At 44.2% G+C, this 22959-nt stretch overlaps 1 protein-coding gene across 1 annotated transcript in view; it reads right to left on the reverse strand.

Moving 5' to 3' along the window:
• Positions 1-22959, reverse strand: part of CLNK (cytokine dependent hematopoietic cell linker) — a 135131-nt gene that overhangs the window by 77595 nt on the left and 34577 nt on the right. Inside the window, exon 2 of the mRNA XM_045550640.1 lies at positions 8255-8326. Coding sequence (XP_045406596.1) covers positions 8255-8326 — 72 coding nt within the window. The remainder of the gene's footprint in view (positions 1-8254; positions 8327-22959) is intronic.

A 22959-nucleotide genomic window follows, 5' to 3' on the forward strand; every position in this document is an offset into this window, starting at 1 on the left:
ATTTATATTTACATTTATCTTCACAATTTATTTTTTTCCAATTCGACTTTTTTCTGAGATCAGACAGAATCAGGAGCGTTCAGCCCTGGACTAATTCGACTTTTTTAATTTAATTTTTTTAACAAAAATTAAAAAAGCTGTACATAGTTAATGTCTACAACTTAATGAGTTTGGAGATATATATTAACCTGTGAATGGATAAATATTACATGATAGCACTTTTATGATAAATCTGAAATAGTCAAACTCATAGAAGCAAAGTGAAAGGGTGGTTGCCAAGGAGTGGGGGGAGGAAGAAATGAGGAAGTATCAGTCAAAGGATACGAAGTTTTGGTTATATAAGATAAGTAGGTCCTAGAGATCCACTGGGCAGCTTAGTGCCTACAGTTAACAGTACCTTATTGTATACTTAAAATTGTGCAAGAGAGTAAGTCTTATGTTGTGTTCTCATCATACGCACATACATATAGTAAATACAGAGGGCGGGAGGCAACTTTTTGGAGGTGCTGGGTAGGTTTATGGCATAGTTTTTGGCTGGCGGGCATTTCCAGCTCCACTCTGCAGAGGAAACTAAAACTTAGAAGGGTTCAGTAACTTTCTTGAAGTAGCACAGCAAGGAATTGGCAGAGCTGGGATTTGTCCAACTCTAAATCCTTTCTTATTTACAAGGCTGTAGAATGCAGAGTTCTCCGCATCTGGGAGCTTCCTCCCGATTGTCAGGGCTGTCTGAAAGTGGCTTATCTGATCCTCTCTGCCTCTCAGTGGGGCCCCGGACTGATGGCCTCATTCATATGTCACATCCTCTGAGATTATGCACCCTAGGGCTCTCCTTGCGTCAATGCAAGCCAAGTGAATTAGCAGAGGAAGCATCAGCAAAACCGGGATGGTGTTGTTATTCCAGCTGAGCCCGCTGCTGTGAGCCAGAGCTGGAGAAACAAAGGGGGGAGGGTGGAGGGGAAGGTGGGAACCAGCCTCCCAGGGTCCAGGAGGCGTCCCCAACACCGCAGTTTTGTCTGGCTGGTGTACAGAAGGACGTTGTCTCAACACTAGCAACAAACAAGCTCTCAGAAAGGCTCCTGTGTTAACACTCTGCAGCTTGACAGTCTAGGATGATTAATGAAAGATGCTGCTAGCAAACTTCATGGAGATTTGATGTGCTCTATCTGTGCTCGGGCGAGGCCCATGTGTTAGCAAGCTGCCGCTTGCCAGGGAGTTACAAGGATGCACCCCAGCTTCCTTTCATCAGCATCCATAACACGGCCATGTGTGAACAGGCCACAGCTGGATGGTATTATGGTTTGGCAGCCACACTTCTGCCCTCCTTATCCCTGCTCCCTTCCACATCTGGGCCCGAGGGAAGCAGGTCTTCCTTCCTCTGTATTTCCGGTGTGTACAGGCAGGTATCAACACGGTGGCAAGGGAGTTTACGGAACAGGAAATGAACAAGGCTGATCCTCGGAGGTCTATGGTTTTCAATATGTAAAGCTCATTATAAATACGGATTTTTAATTCTGGATTATTTTTAATTTTTAATACTTTTAAATAATTTAAGACCTTTAATAATTTTTAAAGGATACTAAAGTAAACTCATTTTCTCTCCTGCTGCCTGGTAGAACTGGATTTGATGAAGTAGGCAGGAGGTACTTGCGTTCTATTTATCCATGGGAACAAAGTTTGGATGGTGTGTTATTCTGGTCCCACAGAGATGGGATTTGGCCTTGTCTCCAGGGTCAAGCTCCTGGCATGGAGACGAATAACTCATCGCCCCCAAGTGTGGTGTGCGGTCCTCTCTGTCTCCCCAGGCACTGACTACTGGTCCAGGGTTCGGCAGCAAAGCCCTTGGGAAGTGATCAGGGTGATTTCACACTGCCAGCTTTTTCTCTTTCCCAAACCTCCAAGATTAACTGGCTCAACTCCACATTTCATTTTATAATTCTGCCCTGGAAATTAAAAGGCTACTCTAGAATAAAATTCCCTAATTTTTGAAAGACAATTGATATTTCTAAGAGTCACTAACCTCATTTTTAATATAATCTAGAGAGAAATGAAGAAGGATTTAAAGTTTCTAAATCCATCCCCTTCTTCTCTCTATTTGAATGTATTGCGTGGGGAACTGAGCACTTAACAAAAATGATTTTACCCAAACCTCACAGCAATTCTTGGTGGAAAGCACCTTTATCTCAATTTTAGGGCTATGATAGAATACTATGAGCACCAAATGGACATTACAGACTATGAACTAACTCTTTCATTTTATGGATGGATTGACTGAGGTTAGCCCCTGGGAGCCACAGCCAGCCTGTCTGATGGTAGATCTCAGCTTCCTTCCTCTCCACCACGTGGAGGTGGCAGGTTCTCATCAGGGAGCTGTGGGGCTACAGGCTGGAGATGCACAGTGTGCTCAGAGAGTAGGGAACCTGGAGGATGAAGTAGCAAGGCCCGTGTCATCCTGGGGGCAGTGTGAAGCTTTGCCAGGCATATGGATAAAGGATGCTCAGGACTGCATCTCAGAAAAGTAAAGTAGGAGCACACAGGATGAATTGGGGGTGGAAGGAGGAAAGGACTGGGTTTTAAAATGTCTAGAGGAAAGGTAGTGATGATCTGGACAGTGTTTTCCTTGCTTCTCATGTGGCCACCAAAGCTCTTCTCTCATCACCTGGGTACGTCCCTGACACCTATGTTGTTGAGCTCACACTCACATAACTAGAACAGAGCCAATCTGAATTCTCAGACTTCCTAAAAGGGAGACCCAGTGCCTAATGCAGTGCCTAGAGCACATGCTCGCCAATGTGGTGTTGAATGAGCATGAGTGAATGCCACGCACACATGCACAGAGAAGCATAGAACAGAGGAGCATGCCAAGGCGAGATACCTGGAGATGCACTGCAGACCCGTCTGGGGCTATGCACGAGCCTGCCCTGTTCCAACAAGGCCAATAGAGTGCCTAGCATATAGTAGGGGCCTACTCAGTGTGTGTACACAAATGTCATTTATGTTTGCCACGGAATAAGTTGCATGTTTTTGTTACAGATTACCGACCAGAGAGTATTGCCCAACTGCACATTACTTTGAAGCAGATGCAACTCACCCCAAGGTGGAATCAGGCCAAGGTTCATACTTAACACGTGAATAAATGGTTTCATTCTTTCTTAAAGACATTCCCCATTAGTTTCAAGAATCCTCTTTTTATCTATTTTATTTTTATAAAAATATTTTGGTCAGGCAACTCCCTGAAGGGATCCTGGGGAGAACACTGGAGTGTTTGGTACCACCTAGGACTGTCACAGAGCTCGCACCCCGCAAAGGCCCGGCCCCACTCCCACCTCCTCGCGAAGCTGCCTTGCCAGGGCCCACCTGGACTCTTCCCTCCTCTGAGCTCTTGTGGCATTTCTCATTCTAATAATATACTTAATAAACCTAGAAGGTGGTATGTAAGTGCATAATTATTAATTTATTATTTAAATCTCACATTACTAAACCTTACTTGTGTTTTTTTTTATTTTCTCAACTAGATTTTAAGTTCTTTGAGGATAGAAAACATGTCTTTATAAGCTATAATCCCTCTCATGTAAGTTATCAATGCTCCTGACACATATTAAAACATGAAAACAAAAATATTTGGCATTTTAATGGGCTCTACAGCTGACAAGTAAGGGAAGCGGGATGATTTGCCATGCCTCATTTAGCCCAGGTGGGCAGAACAACTCCTGAGTCCAAAATCTCCACCCTCTCTCTGACCCTTCCTTACCTGGTCTCTGCCTTCTATCTTTTCTCTCCATCCTTCTTCCCCATTAGGTTTCTTTTCTCATCTATTTAAGGATTAGTAAGTTTCAGGCACTGTACGAGGCTCTGGGTATACTGCAAGCTACCAACATCCTGGAGTATCAACACCATAAAACCCTAGTGGGTCCTGACCTTATTTTCCCTTCTTCCTCCCTTCTTTTCAGCCAATGTTTATTGAGCATCTATTACCTAGGAGCCCCTGTGGACAATTACAGGAAAGCATGTGGAGGACCACACTGCATTTGGTGCATCCTCTGTGAAAGAACCCTGGGCCTGCCATAAAGCTCTCTGCTTGTGAGATCTTTCCGGAGGACACTGCCTTCTGCGTAGCAGGGTGGGCCAGAGCAGCAGATGTGTCTCTTATGGATTCTCAGTGCTACGAAGTCCCAGGGCAGCTGCAGAGCAGGCGGGGCAAGACCAGAGCTGCCAGAAGGGCAGACAGGCAGCAGTGGCCGTTGGACTCCCAGGCTTGCCTGGCTGGAGGGGCCCAGGAGAGGGCTCCTTGTGCATGGAATGGAAGAGGGCTCCCGTCGCCAAATATGAGGACGGCCTCTCATGGGCCCTGAGAAATTACAGCCACCTGCACCTTGTCCCGCTGGAATTAACTATTGCTGCAGGTGCTAGTGGCAGAAGGAAAAAAAAGTCAGTAGTCAGTGAGGTGATGAACTGGGAAGGGTCTGAACGTGGAAAGTGAGAACGGCGCTGTTAGTACCGATGCTGTCAAGAGTGGAGTAGGAAAGGGGGGCTCGCACTTGGAAAACGAAGCCATAGATTGGAACCTTGGCTCTGCTGCTCACTGAAGTGTGACGTGGCCAGCCCTTCACCTCCCTGATCCAATGTCTCTCATGTCCCTATAGGGCCTGTGTCTGTTTCAGCCACAGCACGTGGTAAGGCCTTATGATCTGTTATAGGTAGCATTTTATGGTTTCAAGGTCACTCTCCTGCCCCCGCTGTAGACTGGGCATCCTGATGGCAGGAGCTGTCTTGTTCATCTTTGATTTTGCCAGTGCTCAACACAGTGACCTTAAGGAGACTCATGTAAGGGGTCAGACATTCCCCAGTGGGGACAATAGCTCCCAAACCCACCCTCTCCCTGGCCTCATCTTCTCTTTTCTTCCCTCCATCCCACTTACTGTCCCTCAGCCAGTGGGGGCAGAGAGGGATGTGAGCCCAGGGGCCCCTCCTCCAGCTCCAAAGCTTGCACTCGTGGTAACAACGCTTCCAGCTGAAGCTTTCAAACTTGAGTGGTATCACTGTACTGGGAGGGCTTGTTCAAATACAGGTGCCGGCTCCAGCACTTGCCTTTCTGATGCTGTAGTTTGGAGTTTGCGAATCTGCATTTCTAAGCTCCTGGGAGACGCTGATGCTGCTGGACCCAGGCCTAACTCTGCGAAGCAGTGCAGTATCAGAGACGGGGCTGTGCTTTTCAGGAGTGCAGTGTGCACGCCCCTTCTTCATAGGGGGGACTCTCAACACGAGCTATTAGGGACTCACAGAAACAGAAATCTAAATTCATACGTCTACGTTTTGATCACTTAGAACCCAGAAAGATCACTTGATTTGAAGTCAGACTCTGAATTGAAGTCCAGCTGTTACCACTTGCTAGCTCTGTGATGGTGACCAAAACATGTCACTGCTCTCAGATGAGTTTTCCTTATCTATAAATGGGAACAATAATAGCTGCTTCAGAGCATTGTTGTAAAGGTTGGATGCCAAATTTCCTTTCATGGTGTCTGGGACACATTGGGTGCTCAATTATTGATTTGAATTTGGACTTAATTGGAAAAGATTGATCGCTACATTTCTATCTCTCTATATATGGGAAACAGCACAAAATGGAAGTGGGTGTAGGGGATTTAGCCAGATAAATTCCATGAAACATTATAAGACACATTCATCTCGATATTGCAGAGATCACGGACAATGAGTGTCGATGTGGTCTGTGTTCTTGGAGAAGCTCCGGGGCCGTATGTTCTGGGTGAGGCCCCAGCACTCAGCGTTTTACTTTGTACGGTAGCAGGAGGGCAGTGCCCGTTAGAGCTGGGGGTGGTTGGCCTGAGGGTGGGACAGCCCTTCTGCACCTGTCAGGAAAGTTAACTCCAACTATCCACTTAGCATGAGGGCAGCAGCATGGACAAACAGGGGTTTAGTCCGTGTTATTTAATAGGATGCATAATCATGTCTACCATTTACCATTCCACAACTAGCCATTTAGCCTCGGGGGAAGTTATTTACCCTCTCTGGGCTGCATTCTTCTCTCTTGTAAAAGGGAGACTAACAAGAATGTGATTGCTGGGATCTAGTGACAGCTGCGTATGAAACTCTTAGAATGGAGCCTAGTACATAGTGAGCACTCAGTGAGTATGAGCCCTGAGCTACTTTTTGAGACTGTGCTATGTTCCAGGCACACTGCAGAGGTCATTCGTTTGTTTTCCAAACACTGGCCCTGCTATAGGTTTGGAGGATTCAGTGGTGGACAGGAGAGTCTACTGTTTCAAATGCCATTTCTAGAGCATGAGGAGCTGGAAAGGAAGGAGGTTTCAGGTCAGCCGAGATTGCAGTCCGGGCCCCATGCACTCATTCTGCGCCGCAACGCTGCCCACCAATATCTTCCTCCTTACCTCCATTGCTAAATGCCAGTCATTATAATTTCTATGGGAATGGATATATTGGCTTAATAGTTATTAAAGGAAGAAGATCGAACCAAATACGCAGTTTTCAGACATTTTAATTTGATTTATATATCCCAAATACTAATTTATATTCATATAATACTTTCATTATAAAATATGCAGTGGTACAGAGATTTGTATGTATATGGGATTTTTTTTTTTTAAATTTGGGTTTATAAACGGTTTGGAACAGGTTGCAGAAACATCGTCTGTTGCTCTTTTTGATATATCTCGAGCATGCTATGACACATTCTGAAATAATTTGCTTTGGAAGAAAGCACCGCACTTCTCCCTCTGTCTTTTTTTCCCCCAAATGTAACTGTAAATATTACTTTGATGTATGTAATTGCTTCCACCCACTCCATTTGAAGGAAAGCTTCTAACCCTTCCATCTCGCATCTCCTGCTATTGTCAAGAAATAAGAAAAATGGACTTGCAATGCATTATTCAAATGTATTTAATGTAAACATTAAAGAAGTCTGAGAACAGCCACAAATTTTCCTTTAGTTAAAGTGGTTTTGAAAAATACCTCAAGTACTCTGTCTTATGGGCATTCACTCACTCTGCTTAGGGAAAATATTCTAGCACATCTTAGGATCCCAAGACTGCTTGTAGTGTCTGGCACACAGTAGGGACTGAAGGATGTTCGGTGGGTGGACTTGAGTGGAGCTCAATTGGGCTGTGAGAATTGGTAACTCGTGGGGCCCCTTGGCTGTCTATAGGTGGGCTTGGCCAGGGAGTGCTGGCTGGGTGCAGGACAGACCTCGCAAGCGTTCTGGGCGTCAGGAGGTCCCCAGGGTCAGTCTACTGGTCAGTACAGGTCAATGCAGAACCGAATCTGACTTCAGGCTTGCTCTCTTGTCAGTAATTTAATCAAGTTAGTTCTGATTTCCTATCAGTTCTGATTTCAACTAGCCCTTTGAAGGTAGGACTTTGTCTTTTGTCTGTGTGTTTTCAGTAGCCTGTGCAAGTCTTGATGCCAGGACCGCTTCTTTTTTTTTTTTTTTGAGACACAGTCTCACTCTATTGCCCAGGCTAGAGTGCTGTGGCATCAGCCTAGCTCACAGCAACCTCAAACTCCTGGGCTCAAGTGATCCTCCTGCCTCAGCCTCCCGAGTAGCTGGGACTACAGGCATGTGCCACCATGCCTGGCTAATTTTTTCTGTATATATTTTTTTAGCTGTCCAGATCATTTCTTTCTATTTTTAGTAGAGATGAGGTCTCGCTCTTGCTCAGGCTGGTCTCGAACTCCTGAGCTCAAACCATCCACCTGCCTCAGCCTCCCAAAGTGCTAGGATTATAGGCGTGAGCCACCATGCCTGGCCCCATGACCACTTCTTAAATGATTTTCTCAACTGAAGGAAAAAGAAAAAGAACTACATAGGCACATGGCTCTCGTATGCTTGGTGTAAGAATCCCTGGGAGACTTGTGATCTGACCCATGACTACCACTTCAATCATTCGCTGCCAGAGGAATGGATGCCTCCCCCTTGTGGCCCCCTCCTGGGCTATCTAGAGAGCCGGGTGGCTGGAGGGAATAGGCCTGGCCTGCAAAGCTGTGGAGGCTGGGGATTCCCCGGCCTAGGTCTGTGTCACACACCCGCTGGCGTTCAACCCCCATCAAGTCCCTTCTCCCGCACCTTGGTCTCTGTGCATCCTCTAAGATCGCTTCCAGCAATGCCATTCTATCCCATTAACATTGTCTGTGCATGTGAGTGTGTCTGTGTGGTGATGGTCAGCTTATTTGGCTCAGAATTAAAACTTTTACTCTCTATTAATAAACAAGTAAATATTCTGACCTATTTTTCGGCAGAACGAAGTTCTGGAATTTCAAATCACTGGATCCTTCTTTTGTTGTCCTTCCATTGCCCCTGGGATGAAAGAAAATAGATTATAGCTGAGAAGGAGCAAGAAGCTAGGAGGAAAAATTAATTAAGTGCATTCATTCATAGCAACAACCACCCAGATTTAAGTAATTACGTCTCACGCATAATTCTGAATCTCTCTTTGCATTTCCACTGGGGTTTTAAAAAATATGTGTTTAAAGTAATTCAATTACTTATTTTTTTTTAATGTAAGAGCTTTATTTTACGGGGGGCAGTAGTGTGGGGCAGAAGAAGCATCCTACTCAACACGAGTATGTGGGCTGCCTTGCCCACAATGACACAGTGACCCTGGCACCTTTCTTAAGCTCCACAAGTGTCTGTACCATCTGTGGGATGAAGAGCATCACACTTCTGCCACGTGGTTGATGAGATTCTGTTAAGATACTGAAGGGACAGCAACCACGGGTCAGGTCATGTTCTGGACGCTCACCTATATTAGCTGAGTTTGAAAAGTGTCTGGCAAACGTTATCCAATGTAGGAAGGCAGGCTGTTTAGCAATAGAAACCTTGATTCAAGTAATATTTATTGAACTGCCATATAATTTAGGTACTTTGCTAAGGCACTTTCTATGAAGAGATTAAATTATTTCACATTGAGTTAATTTGTTAACATTCATTAAATACATTCATTATCATAAACCATCATTGTTATGCATCCCTACTTCATTTAATTAGCTAAGTTTAACATACTTTCTTTTCTTTTGCAGGCATTTTGTGAGCTCCATCAAACACTGGCTGGTGATTTTTTTCCTCCACAAATGCTCCTTGACAACTACCTCGTTAGCTCATCTAACCTCATCGTCCTTCCCGTTCACTCTGTATGAGCCAGATTTGCCTCTTCTTGGTCCTTGGGAACTTCTCTATTCCTTCCCACAGGGCTCCTTCAGGTTCTGTTCTCCCTCTCTCTCTCTCTCTCTCTCTTTCTCTCTCTCTCTCTCTCTCAGTCGGCCTTGTCTTCCTTCTCGTTAACTGCAACTCATACTTCTGAGTTCAGCTCGAGTGCTACTTTCTCAGAGAATCCTTCCTGACCTCTCAGACTGGCTCCTTCACAGCACTTGTCTGAGTTTTAAGTTTATTTTTGTTTTAACTTGTAGCTTGTATTCACGTCTCTGCTCTGTGACAGCAGAGATTTGTAGGACTTAGCATCCCTGGAGCCTGGCTCCGTGCCTGGCCCACAGTGGAGCTCGGTGGACATGCGTGAATGTGCACACAACTAAGGGACTCCGGGAGATCCCTCCCGATGACTTGAGGCTCTCTCTGCATCTGGGATTTTGTGTATAGCCCATAGAATATGATGTGATAAATAGAAAAAAATACCAGTGTGTTGTTTGGATATATTTTACCAATGTGTAAATTGACCATCTAGAAAGATGACGACATTGTTTCATTATTACTTGTGCCATTTTTTCCATTGTTTAATTATTTCAAAATGATTTGATTATTGCATTATTTCATGTATTTCATTATTCATTGTTTTTCTTTTTTCTATACGGGTAGAAAAAAGCTTGATTCATAAACCTATATCTGTACTCTGACTTCTAAGTTCTAGACATGAACACTGGACTATTTTCTAGGCCCTTCTAATTGGTGTTCTCCCAGCAGACTCAGGCCTTTTTCCCAGTAAAAATTCCATTGCTCGCAGTTTCCAAACCAGCAGCCTGGGAGCCAATCTTGAGTTTTCCCTTCCCTCCCCTCCATCCTTACCATCTCCCCGGTCTGTTATCAGATGCTAACCATCAAATTCCCCAAATGCCTCTCCAATCTCTACCTTCCTCTTCGCTTCCATAAGCTATACTCAGTCATAGATTTGCTTTCAGTATCTCTAGTCTGGCTGCACTCCTCACCCCCTAATTGCTCTCCTGGCCTCCTGGGCTCCAACCCATCCAACAAACTGCACCAAGATAAACCTCTAATTAGCAAGGCACCCCCCTGCTTGAAAATCCTCACAGTTCTCCATTCTGCAGGATAAAACTCAAACTCTTAACCAGGACAACCAAGATCCCTGCCCCAGTGGTCTTGAATCCAGTTTTGCTGTGTGTCCTCATTTCCTGCCGCTTTCTCCCTGCCAGGCCCCCCATACTGTGTGGCCTCTGGGCCTTACTTTGTTTTTTTCTTTCATGCTTTCATATCATTGATGAGATTATTCTTTTTGCCTCCTTTGGATCTGGGAAAATACTTTCCACTTTTCACGGTCAAGTTCAAATATTGCTTCCCTATGAGTTCGTCCCCAGTGCTTCCTCTTTGAGTCCCTTTAGTACTTTTGCACACCTCAGTTTTGCCATTCATTCCATTTGTTTGTGAGTCCACTCATTCACTTCCTCAGCGGGTAGTTATTGGGCCTATTCTGCAGGAGGCAACGTGCTAGGCACTGGGAAATAGAAATTAAAGACGACAGATGGAGCCTGCCCCATAGAGCCTGTATTGCATTTGGGGAGAAGGGCCATACACACGTAAACAACATTGCTTTATCATATGGCCCTATATGTGCCCATGCATGTGTTCATGTTCCCTTCCAGTAGGAGCCTCGTATGGGTGGGCCACATGCTGGGCATCTATTTTTCTTCTAGAACACTGGCTAACTGACACCTTCATGCTCACAGGAATGTTTGTAAGACAGTGAATAGATACATAAATAACAAATAGATCAATGGCTACCAGTCTGGGTTCATACATAGTAGTGAACCATGGAGTTAATTGTGCAGAGTCCTTTGAATCTCTCTGATGCCAGGAAAATTTTGACCTATTCCTGCACTGCGAAGGAGCCCTCGGTTTCATCATATCTCTGGTGATGGGCATGATTTCTGTGCTCTGACAGCCCATGTAACATTCGCCTAAATGGCTTTAACCAGTCCAATGTCAGGAGGATGGGAAAGAGTCTGGGAATTCCCTCATCTCTACCTGGTGCCTCACAACCCCAACAGCCCTGGGGCTACCTCTGACACTTCTAGATGATCAGCTTTAGCCTTTTCAACTTTAAGAAGATAGTTGAACTCTCTTTTTATTTCATTTTTACAGCAACCCTCAGTAGCAGTAAACAGGCAGGCATCTTTCACAGTTCTGTGCTACAGAGAAGGAACCAGGAGCCCGAGAGTGGAGATTCCATTCCAGGTGACCAGCCTGGGTTGGTGGCAAAGCCAGGGCTACAGGTCACTAATCTCCTGCCCAGTGTGTGTCAGCTGTGCTGCAGAGGATGCCAGAGCATGTGATTGCTTGCTGCTCAGGGCCAGGCTTGGCTGAGAGCAGCTGAGGAAACCATGAGAGAATGGGTGGGGTGTAGGGAGAATGGAGCATGGGGAGGAGGAGCTCTTCTTCCTACAGCGAGAAACATTAACAGAGCTGTCAGATACATCACTATCTACCTGGACAGTGAGTAATTAAAATCTGTTTGTTTTAAAAATACTTACAAAGAGCAACATGCATTAGCAGGTTTCCTCCTACCAGGTCTTTCTGCCTTAAATCATTCCTTAAAGTTTAGATTTTAGAGACATTTTTCAAAAATGTTTATATTTTTTAGAAATGTTGAAAGAATGATAGTCTCAGCCCATCACAGAAAGTATTATTAAAGAGTGTTAATCATAATAGTTCAACAGTGCTTGTTTTGCATTTCATTGAGATCTGACCTTGGAAGGGAGGCTCAACATTCCCAAGTTGGCCACTGCACTTGGGGATAATGCATTGTTTACCAGAGTAAGTGGATGCACATCATCTTACAAGACCTCACGGGACCAACAGGCTTTCCTTTGGGTCACCCAACCCATCCCACCCATGTAGTAAAATAAATCAGTATTTTTTAACTGCTGCTCTGTTAGCTTGTCACTGACTCTGGTTGAGTGCCCTCCAAGGAAGCAACACAGGTTAATTATTGCACAGAGAACTCAGCACATCCTAGAAAAGCTGGAAGTACCATAAACTTCTGGGGAAACTGAGGCAAGGGAGTCCTCAGTTTGGTCAGCCAATGAATAGTTCTTGCAATAATCTCACATTCTGCACAAACAGAGCACATTACCCCTGCCGTCCAGCCTCTCTTCTTCAGTATCCTCCCAGCTCTGCAGGGTCAACACTTTGCAGCCACCCTAGGTTTCCTTTCTGCATTAGTGTTGCCCGCTTACACGACCAGACAATAAAACTCATCGTGTCCTCCTCCACGTGTTTCCTAGCTCCACCCCTTTCTTATTGCCTGTGAAACTGCTACCTGCAGACCCTCCTTATTTGTCATATAGATCTAACGAAAGCTGGTGCAGTGCAGTTGAATCAGTATGTACTGAGTGTAGTGGGTTGAATGGTGAGTACTAAAGTATATGGAACCTGTGTATGTGACCTTATTTGGAAAAAAGGTCTTTGACAATTTAATTAAGCTAAAGATCTTGAGATGAGATCACCCTGAATTAAAGTGGGCCCTAAATCCAATGGCAGGTGTTCTTCTAAGAGAAGAGGAGAAAACACAGGAGAGAGGGCTGTGTGAAGATGTGTGTGAAGACGGAGGCAGAGATTGCACTGACGCTGTCACAAGTCAAGGGACACCCGGAGCCACTCGGAGCTGGAAGAGGCAAGAGAGGATTCTCTCCTAGAGGCTTTGGAGGGAGCACTGCCCAGCCTGCATTTTGATTTTAGACTTTTGGGCTCCAGAACTGTGAGAGAATAAACCTCTGTTGTTTTAAGCCAGTAAGTTTGTGGCAATTTGTTATAGCAGACACAGGAATCTAATACCCTGAACATCTCACCTGTCCCACGGGACAGAGAATGAATCAGACCCACATCCAAACCTGGGCAATGCAATGGATGCAATGATTAAAACAAACAAACAAACAAACAAACAAAAAAACCCCCCAAAACAAAAATTTGATTTGTGCCTGGTGGGTAGATACCCTGTAAGAAACCCAAGTGAAAGGGACACAGTGGACCTTCCTCTGTCTGAGGGAATGCCGGGGAGGGGCCTCACATTGAGAATGTAGGAGGGGCTCCCAGAGAAGGAGGCTGCCCAAGAATATAACCTTTCCTCTATGTGTGGGTCCAACACTTTCTGACTCCACAAGGTCCAAAGAAAAGAAGCGAAAAAGAGACAGGGAATGGAAATGAGAGGAGAGAGGGGAAGGTCCCATAACGTGCGGGGACTCCTACTCTTTGTCCCCTGTGCTCTCTCCACCTCCCTTCAGTCAACTTTGCACTTTCTCTAATCCATTCGCCACGTTGCTGCCAGGATCCTCATCCTAAAATCCAGTGTTCCCACTGCCAGGGTTTCCCTTCTGTCTCTGGAGCATGGATCACAGGCCTTCCATGGTCTGGTCCCTGACGCTGTCTTTACTCTCTCCCTATGTCCCCCAGTGTGCCCCGGAGGGCAGCCAGCACGGACAATTAGCCTGTCCCTGAAAGGGCCTGATTCCTCTAATCCGTCTGTAAGCAGCAAAAGCAGCCTAAGTCACACCCCCCATTTCCCGCAGTGTCTACCATGGAAGGTCCACAGCTGAACACCGAATGCAGCTTTCAGTTTCAGACCCAGCTCATCTGATCCTCTCAGTAAGGGAGTGTTGAGAGAGCTGAAGTAACCTGCCCACATCTCTCAGGGAAAAAATGACTTTTACTATATTTCCATATTCCTAGTTCTTAGAACAGGGCCCCGCCCACAGGAAGAGTTCAACACAGATTGGCGTGAAATGTCAGAGCTGAACTTTAATATGAGATCTGGCCAACATCGTGGTCCCGAGGAAAAAGACTGAGTTTGGAATCAGTCCCTGAAACAAATGGTAGTGGACTAATTCACCTCTGAAAGATACTACTTACACAGTATCTTCCTTGGGAAGCATCAACCACTGTTCTCAATTATTCCTATTGATGGCATTATGGGTTAAGCCTCCTTCCTACTTTACAGATGGGGAAGAAGAAACCCAGAGAGGTGCAGTGTATTGCCTGCAGCTGCACAGCTGTACATGTAGAGTGGCGTTCAATATCAGACCTGTCTGACCCAAAGCCCATTGTTTTCTATGGTATCATGCTGGGTTTCACGGAAATGAGGAGTGGCCAGGATCTCAGATTCACCCTGGGGAATATATGCTGTCTTTTATACACAGTTGCTTTCCCATGCTGGTGAGCTCTGAGCCACAACAGACCTGTCTTATCACATTGCCTGGCAATAGGGATTTTCAAAGCACTGATCAACAGATAATCAAAGCCAGAAAGCCGGGGTTGAAGCCAATCATTACAGCACATCTTATCTGTGCTTCCCAGGGACTCCTTAATAGCATCATTTGGCACTGGGGGTGTTTAGGTTTTGCTGTATTTTGAGAACATTGTGAGAATTAAATGAGATAATGCATGCAAAATGCTTAGCACGTGCTTGGAATAGAATAAGCCCTCAACAAGTATATTGGCTGGGAGTCTTTATCAACATTAATTCAACAACACTCCCCCCCCCTCCGGTGCTAAGTATGAGCTAGGAAATGTTCTTGGTGCTCAGGATATATCAGGGAACAGAGAAAAGATTCCTACCTTCCGTGGAATAGAGTAGAAGAGGACCTCTGCCCAGGGAACAGAGAAGGCCCACACCAACAGTACGCAGGATGAATCGGGGCTGTGTATGGTGATAAGGTGCTCTGGAAGAACAGTAGAGCAGGTGGGGGGATCAGAGCGCCTGGTGTGGGTGGGCAGGTGTGAATATTCCACAGTGTGGTCAAGGCAGGCCTCACTGAAGGGGTGAGGGCAGAGGCAAGGCACTGGGCACATCAGCTACAGGGTGTCTGCAGGAAAGCTCAAAGGCAGAGCACGGCTAAGTAGTTGAGTCAAGGTAAGGAGGCCCACATGGCTGAACTGGGGTGAGCTCAGGGATGGATTGGGAAGACATTCCAAGAGCTTTCTGAGGGAATCAAGGCATAGGTGGTGAGGCCCTGTAGTCATTGTCATGGCAGGGCCTCAGACAGAGTGATATCAATTATGATGCAATAGTCTATCTTCTGACTGCTGTGTGGAGAATAGGTATAATGCGGAGGGATAAAGTGGAAGCAGAGAGACCTTTGGGGTGCTGTTGCGGTAACCCAAGCAGGAGATGATGCTAGCTAGGATCGGGGTGGGAGCAGGGGCAGTGTTATTACCATAGTTACAACAGTGGAGACTGTGGCAGTCTCTTATATCACCTCTCCCAACTCCACCCACAGAATTAACCTCTCCTCAATGTCTTTTGCCCTAGAATGCATTAAAAAAGCAAATTTTCCAACATTTCGTGTTTTCCTTTGTTCTGTCCTGCATAGTGTTTCTAACTACTTGGCTTTGTCTTTGATAGGCTGCTGGAGAGGTTCTGGCCCACCTGGTGCCTGGACCGTACTGTGCCTAGGGTTCCAGTGGGGGCAGAGAGCCAGGGGATGACCATGGGCCCTGAAGCTCAGGCCACCCTTGGTGGTGACCACCACACCAGCTGGAGGATGGGAGAGCAGCCTCTGCCTCATGGTGTGTCTGCGCTCTCCAGACCAACATTTCTCCAACTGTGCAATAAGAATCCAGATTTTTTGTGCACTGAGATTCTTCTGACTCAAACTTCACTGGATTCAGTGATTAAATTTCCCCCTCCCTGGTGGATATCTGGGTGAGATGTCTCCACAGGGCCTACTGGTACTGCTGGTAGAGAATTTTTGTGAGATGTTAGACATCCTTGGTGTGTGGTAAGTAGCATGTTGATGAGTGGCTCAAACAATGGTGAATTATCATTATAGAGACACCAGGTGACCTGGGTACGTCAGATTTATCCACATAGACCTCTGGTCCCCTTAAGGTACAGCAGAGTGTCTTCCTTGGTTTTGCAGATATTTATGACACCCTTGTGTTTCCAGGGACCCTGCTCAGTAGACTCCTGCCTTTCTTTTTCAGATGGTTAAATATAATGGGCATTGAGAGCATGGGAGTTGAAATTGGCTAAGTGGCAGTGTCTGTTTTTCAGTCTACGCAAGTCTCATTTCTTGCTAATCAAAACATTGTCCTCAGAACAGCAGCATCACCCAAAAGCTCGTTAGCTAGACCTGCAGAATCCCAGGCACCCCAGGCTTACTGAGCTAGAGTCCGCATCGTAATGAAAGGCCACGAGATCTGTGTGTACATTCAAGTTGGAGGGAGTTTATGTGATTGCTCTGGGATTCATTTTTCCCATCTGCAAAATAAAGCTGATGGGAACACTTCCTTCAGAGAACTGTTATGAAGACTGATAGAATCGATACATGGAAAGCCTTGTTGCTATTGCTTCCAATGAGTACCCTCTCTCCTAATCAGAGAGGTCATCTGGTTACTGTCAGTTCTAGTGACAGAAATTAGAAGAGCGATTAGCACCAGTGGTGTTCTCCATGCACCTGCACCAGGTGTAGACCCCCAGGACTTATGATGGGCAGACAAGAGTGTCAGCTCAGAGCTCCTGAGCAGGTGTGCTGTCTTGTCACAGTGCTGCTCCCTTATTGACCCTCACAGTGATGCTATGATGCAGGTACAAACATCCCTGCTTTACAGATAAGGAAATGCATCTCTGAGGTCAAACCACTTTCCCAAGGTCAACTAACTAGTAAATGGAAGTGTTCAAGTAAAGCCAGACGTCTTCAACAGAAAGTAAATAATGAAGGAGGCATTCAGCGTCAGACCTGCATGGAGAGGAAGAGGGTGAGCAGTGGCTACCTTGGGTATCAGTGGTGTGCTGGAGTTGGCTTACACTGGAACAGCAGAGCTGATTTCTGCATCAAAATTTCAGAAATTTTGTACACAAGTGTTGTTAAACACAGTCATTATTAAAAATTAAATTATATAAAATTATAATTGAATAAATTATATTAAAGGCAAAGATAATACACAAAATGCATCACTTTCTAATTATTTTGCTGCATTTCACTATTATCCATGGACTTGATGTCATTTGCATCTATTGCATCTCTATGGTGGAAATATGCTACTGTCCATCTATCTCCTCCTTACTCTCCATTTGGCAATGTTACATTGTTAGCCTGACATTGGCTGTAGTGGGAATATTTACACCACAGAAATTGGCACATGCTACAGATTAGAGTTTGGTTTATGGCTTCATTGATAGAGTAGACTTAAGAAAACAATGGAGGAAATGTTAATAAAGCAGATTTAACTTAAAAGTGTGGCCAGAGCCATAACAGCGAATAGCACAAAAACTGGGGAGATATTCTTCCAGTAAGCAAAACCGTTCTGATTTAGCAAAGAAGTTGCTCTCATCCATGACAAACAAGTGAAGTTCTCATATTTCTTTGTTGTTTCACTTTGTTTTACTCATTAGCATAAAGGAAAATACCAACCAATATCAATGTCAGACCTACACTCATTTGTCAATTGCAACCATAGATTTGCTAAAGCTATAAGAATTCAGCAAAAGTCAATGAAATCTCTCTATGAGAATCAATTGGCTATATGGAATTTTCAATAAAGAGTGCTGCCTATTTCACTATTATTTGTAAATTATATACTGTACATAGTTTATATAAGTAAAATTTATAATAAACTTGTGTACATATGTCTGCATACATTTTTTTCCCCAGAGAGTTGTTGGTTAAGCAAAATTTATTTATTAACTAAAATTTTGTTACAAATTTACCAGAACACCATTGGCTAACCCACCTTGAATCATTGCCATTTGCAGTGTTCTGTGGTAGAATGAGTTCAGACTGGGGGCCAGAAATAGCTAGAACATGGCACACCTAGGATTAAACCCTGTGTTTCTGGCCTGGGGCGACGATTTCATCACCTTAGCCACATGCTTCTCATCTCTAAAGTGGGAACAATAATAATGGCTTAGTAGATGTGCTGTGAGGCTGAGTGCAGAGTAAAAGTTAATTCTATTCTCCTATCAAGTGTAGGAACACAAAAGGAACAGAATTCCGCAGAACTTCCTCCCGTTTCTCACGCCTTCCTCCCCTCCCCTATTCCAAAGTATGTATAAATTAAAGGGCCTCCTTTTCCCTTCCCTAATATGCTAATATCTTCAGTATTTGTTTTGCTGTTCTCCAAGTTCAACTCCCCAGCATCTATTGCTTATAACTGGAGGAGATGTAAACCCAGGGAAAATCCAAGTTCAAATATCCCTACCTATTTCCATGTAAAAGAATCTTTGTTAATAGTACTGATATGAACAAAAGGGGAGACAAGATCCAAAATCTTTCTATGAACTACAATGTGATATGTAATGGTAAGGCAGGAGTTTCTCATTGATGGGACTATCAGCTGATCGCTTGAAATTTCTTTCCTACTTTTATCTATTTCTGTGCTAGGCACTTGGTAGATACCCTAAATTCCTGGTAACTAAATTGTAATTACATAATAGTTAATCTTTGCTTGGAGCATTAACAATAAAGGCTTTAGTGACTCATGAGCCAAGCCAACCTTTCGAAACTTATGGTTTGACTTCCCAGTATCTCTGCTGTTATTTTGTTTCCTCTGCACCAATAGAGTCAGAAAAGAAAGAAAGGAGGGAAAAAAGACTTTATTACTTCTTTGGCAGTCTCACTTTGGGGTTCAAATTCTTAATTTTTCTTCCCCTATGAATGCAATAAAGAGAGAAAGAGCAGCTTTTGTTTTTTTTTTTTTTTGTCTGGGACTATAGGGAGAGGTGTGAGCAATGTATGTTCTAATGTCAGAATCGCTAGTGTTTTAGTCAGGGAGCAAAGAGGAAATGAGCTTGTGCAAAAGAATCAAGATTCTGGAGACAGTTTCTTAAAAACTTAAATGTGGATATAGCATGTGACCTAGCAATTCTGTTCTTAGGAATTCACCCAAGTGAAAATATAGGTCCGCACAAAGCCTTGTCCACGAATGTTCTTAGCAGTATTATTCATAAAAGCCCCAAATAGAAAACAATCTAAATGCCCATCAATTGGTGAAATGGATAGAAAAAATAAAGTATAAGCATGCAATAGAATACTATTTAGAAATAAAAAGGAATGATTTATTACACATGCTACAACATCAACAAGACTCAAAAACAGTATGCTAAGTAAAAGACACAAGAGACTACCTATTGTATGATTCCATTTATGTGAAATGTCTAGAAAAGGCCAATCTATAGAGAAAACAAGTAGATCAGTAGTTGCCTGGGGAAGTGAGTGGAGGTTGGGGGATTGGGCTTAACAGCAAATAGGCATGGGAAATCTTACTGGGTTGATGGAAATGTTCCCAAACTAATTTATGGTGATGGTTATACAACTAGGTAAATTTACTAAAAAATCATTAAATTGTACACTTTGACATAGATGTGACTTGTAAGATATGCTGAAATAAATATATATTTAAAAGAAAGTTCAGGAGAAAAGCACATGTTGCCCACACCCTTTAGCCTTGATTAATCATTAGTGAGTGTCTCAGGCTCTGCCTTTGCCCAGAGAAAAGCTGTGAGTAGCTATATGTTCTACACCCCCGGTTGCTCCCCTCAGCTGAAACTTGATAACACACTGGGCCTTCTGCAGCTGTACCTGCAGGTAGGTGAACACCCATGGACCGAGTGCTGCAATTCATGTTAACGACGCCCAGCTATCTCAAAAGGCAATCACTGGAGCCTTTTCACGCTAAATTAGAGTTAAGCATAGTAATCACCTGCTAGAAAAATAAACTCACTCTGGTTTCAGGAGCCTTGTATTTTTAAGCCAGTCAGATTCCTTGAACTGCTGCCAGCAAACCAGGGATAGACATCAACGGGAGACAGATGGAGTCTTTGGGACTGTGTTTTGGTAATAATGATGTGGTTAACCTTGTTGGAAATAAAATTAAATGTTATGAGCTACTATCCCTCTCGAGCACCTTGGCTGCTCTCTGTGTGACAATGACTTCACTAATTGGTTATTAGAATTAGCTTCCTTTCTGCAGGAAACACAGTGTGTGTTGGGGGGAGTTGGGTGAAGAGGGATTGGAGTCAAAAATGAAAAGAAAGGAAAAGAGGGCCAGGCACAGCGGCTCACGCCTGTAATCCCAGTACTTTGGGCCGCCAAGACAGGAAAATCACTTGAGGCCAGGAGTGTGAGAACAGAATGAACAACATAGCCAGACCCCATCTGTATAAAAAATTTTTAAAAATTAGCTGGGTATGGTGGCGGGTGCCTGTAGTCAAGAGATTGAGGCAGGAGGATCACTGGAGCCCAGGAGTTTGCGGTTGCAGTGAGCTATGATGATGCCACTGAATTCTAGCCTGGGCAACAGAGGGAGACTCTGTCTCAAGGGAAAAAAAAAAAAAAGGAAAAGAAATAAAAAGGAAAGGAAAAGGGACACTCAGCAAATGAACGGGTTGAACAGATCTATATGATCGTCAAACAACCACAAAAAATAAAAAGGCATTCAGCATCACGTAGCATCTGTGGAGCTGGTGTTCTTAGTTCCATTTTGCAGATGAAGAAACTGAGGCTAAGGGAGGTGAATACCTTGTCTGAATCACACAGAGATATGTGACCGCTGTAGCCCGGATGTATTTCTGTTTGGCTCAAGGTGCAAGATTCTTTCCAAAATGCTCCGTCTTTATATCAACAAGCAGGTTTTCAATGGTACAGAAAGAGGGCACTTCAATAACTAGCCTTTTTTTTCTTTCACACATGAATGTGAGAAATCTGTAGCCCAGTCTTCAGGGTCAACTGAGAAATTCTGTGTATTAAGAAAAGGGAAGGGAGCTGAGCAGGCATCTCATCTTCTTACACTCATTCCCTCACATTTCTTAGAAGCTGAGCACTCACAACTTCTCACTGTGGAAATGAAAGACTCAAGTCCAGAAATGGGAAGCTATACGCCCAAGTTGCACAATTCAGTAGTAGCCATAACTACCTCCATTCCTGAGATGTGCCATTTTACTAGGAGGCTGTCCTTTTATCTGGGACAATAAATTGCTTTATCCTTTTCACTGGGATTTTGGTACCTAGAGTGTCCATGTCAACATCATTGCCAGAAACACACCTATCATAAAGTCACCTCACTCAGGCATTGACTTAACTGTTAAACAATTGCCACTGATTTTATCTGGAGCTGCTCCTGGAGCCCTGCTCCAAGGCTCTTTCTAATCCCTCTTCCCACCCCCTTACATTTGTCTATAAAGGTGCCATTCTCTCCACCTATGGCATGTAGCATCTCATCTCCATAACGTTTCTCTTGCCAAGGCTGTAGGGCCCCCTCATGCCTCCTGAGCCACTGAATTCTTACTCTCCTCTCCAAACTGGGATCCAGTTCTGCCTTCGTTGGCGCCTCGTGCCTGCCTGCGCCTGTTCGATGGCCCCTCACTCTCATGGTGCTTTGCGCATACTTCTCTCACAATGTTTACTGTGCAGCACTGTAACTGCCGGCTTGCTCGAAACAATAGAAACATCTTCCTGGAGAGGGCAGAATAGTAGCAAGACAGCTGGAGACAGGGAGAGATCCTTGACGGCAGGAACTGTATCTGATCTGGCTTCTGATTCCTTGTCCCTAGCACAGTTACTGGCAGGTAGTTGATATTTATTAAACATTCATGGAATAAGGAATAAACGAAGAAGTCTATAACTCAATCTGAGAAAGCTAAGTGTCACTGGGGTCTTTCTATTTTGGGGTCCAGTGGGTATGTTTGGAGTCAAAAGCATAATCTTTGATAGATAGAGTTGTTGCTAGAAATGTGACAAATGTCTGAATCCAACCAGTTCCAGGTAAAACCCACAAATGTTAGCCACTGGGATCTCTAGCCCTCGAATTCATTCTATCCTCAGATTTGCTAAACCAATGTCAGATTAATTGTCATCATTCTGTCCTCTCCAGGAAGACGTTAAGAACAAAATGTCATGAAAAGGATGGCGAGTGTATTGAAAAATGGACGATTCACTTTCTGCGTGGGGTCTGGGGCCCACGGCTTCTCAGTGAACTTTCTTTGTGTGCAGCAAGAAATTTCCCAACTGTAGCCTATTGTCCTATGATTAGACTCTGGGGCTCCACAGGTAAGAGATGAACAATTCAAGGGTAATTGAACACTCCACAAATTTTCACAGTGGATCAGCACTGAGCCATTTAGCCCAGGTATTTCTGTGATTGTGATGCTGAGAAAATGCACACCATTAAATGGTTCTCAAATCACTCTTTCATCTGAGCAAAACAGGACTTGGTATTTGCAGTCTAGGTCATAAAAGCAAGTGGTTTGGGAACAATGGCTGCTTAGAGACTAGGAAAAAAGTTTTTGTTTGGAAATTTGAGTCCTTAAAATCTAGGCATCAAAGATTTAAAGCAGTAGAAAATACTACATGTATTTGAGCTCTCTATGCCTTTATTTGGTAAATATCATATAGATTTTCAGGGGCATAGGCAAGCTGGAAAACAGGGTTATAACAGGTATTATTTCCATTATACAGAGGGAGAAATTGAGGCTCGAGGTCATATAGCCTAAAAGGAGTGATGCTGGCCAGCAAACGTTGGTCACCTGATTTCAAGCCCTGTGTATTTTCCAGACAAGTATGTTACTTTGGTCATTCTTGGCTTTATCTAAAGATGTAAAAGAAATGTCCTTCTTTGAGAGCTTACAATTCATGAGGAGACATGACTGGCTACAACAGCTCATGGCTTACTATAATATATGTACAAGCGCCCTGCCAAGGAAAAAGGGTTTTTGCACAACCCTAGTTGAAATAGTGTAGGGCAGAGAGGGGGCT

The sequence above is a fragment of the Lemur catta genome, chromosome 4, assembly GCF_020740605.2.
Source record: "Lemur catta isolate mLemCat1 chromosome 4, mLemCat1.pri, whole genome shotgun sequence".
NCBI lineage: Eukaryota > Metazoa > Chordata > Mammalia > Primates > Lemuridae > Lemur > Lemur catta.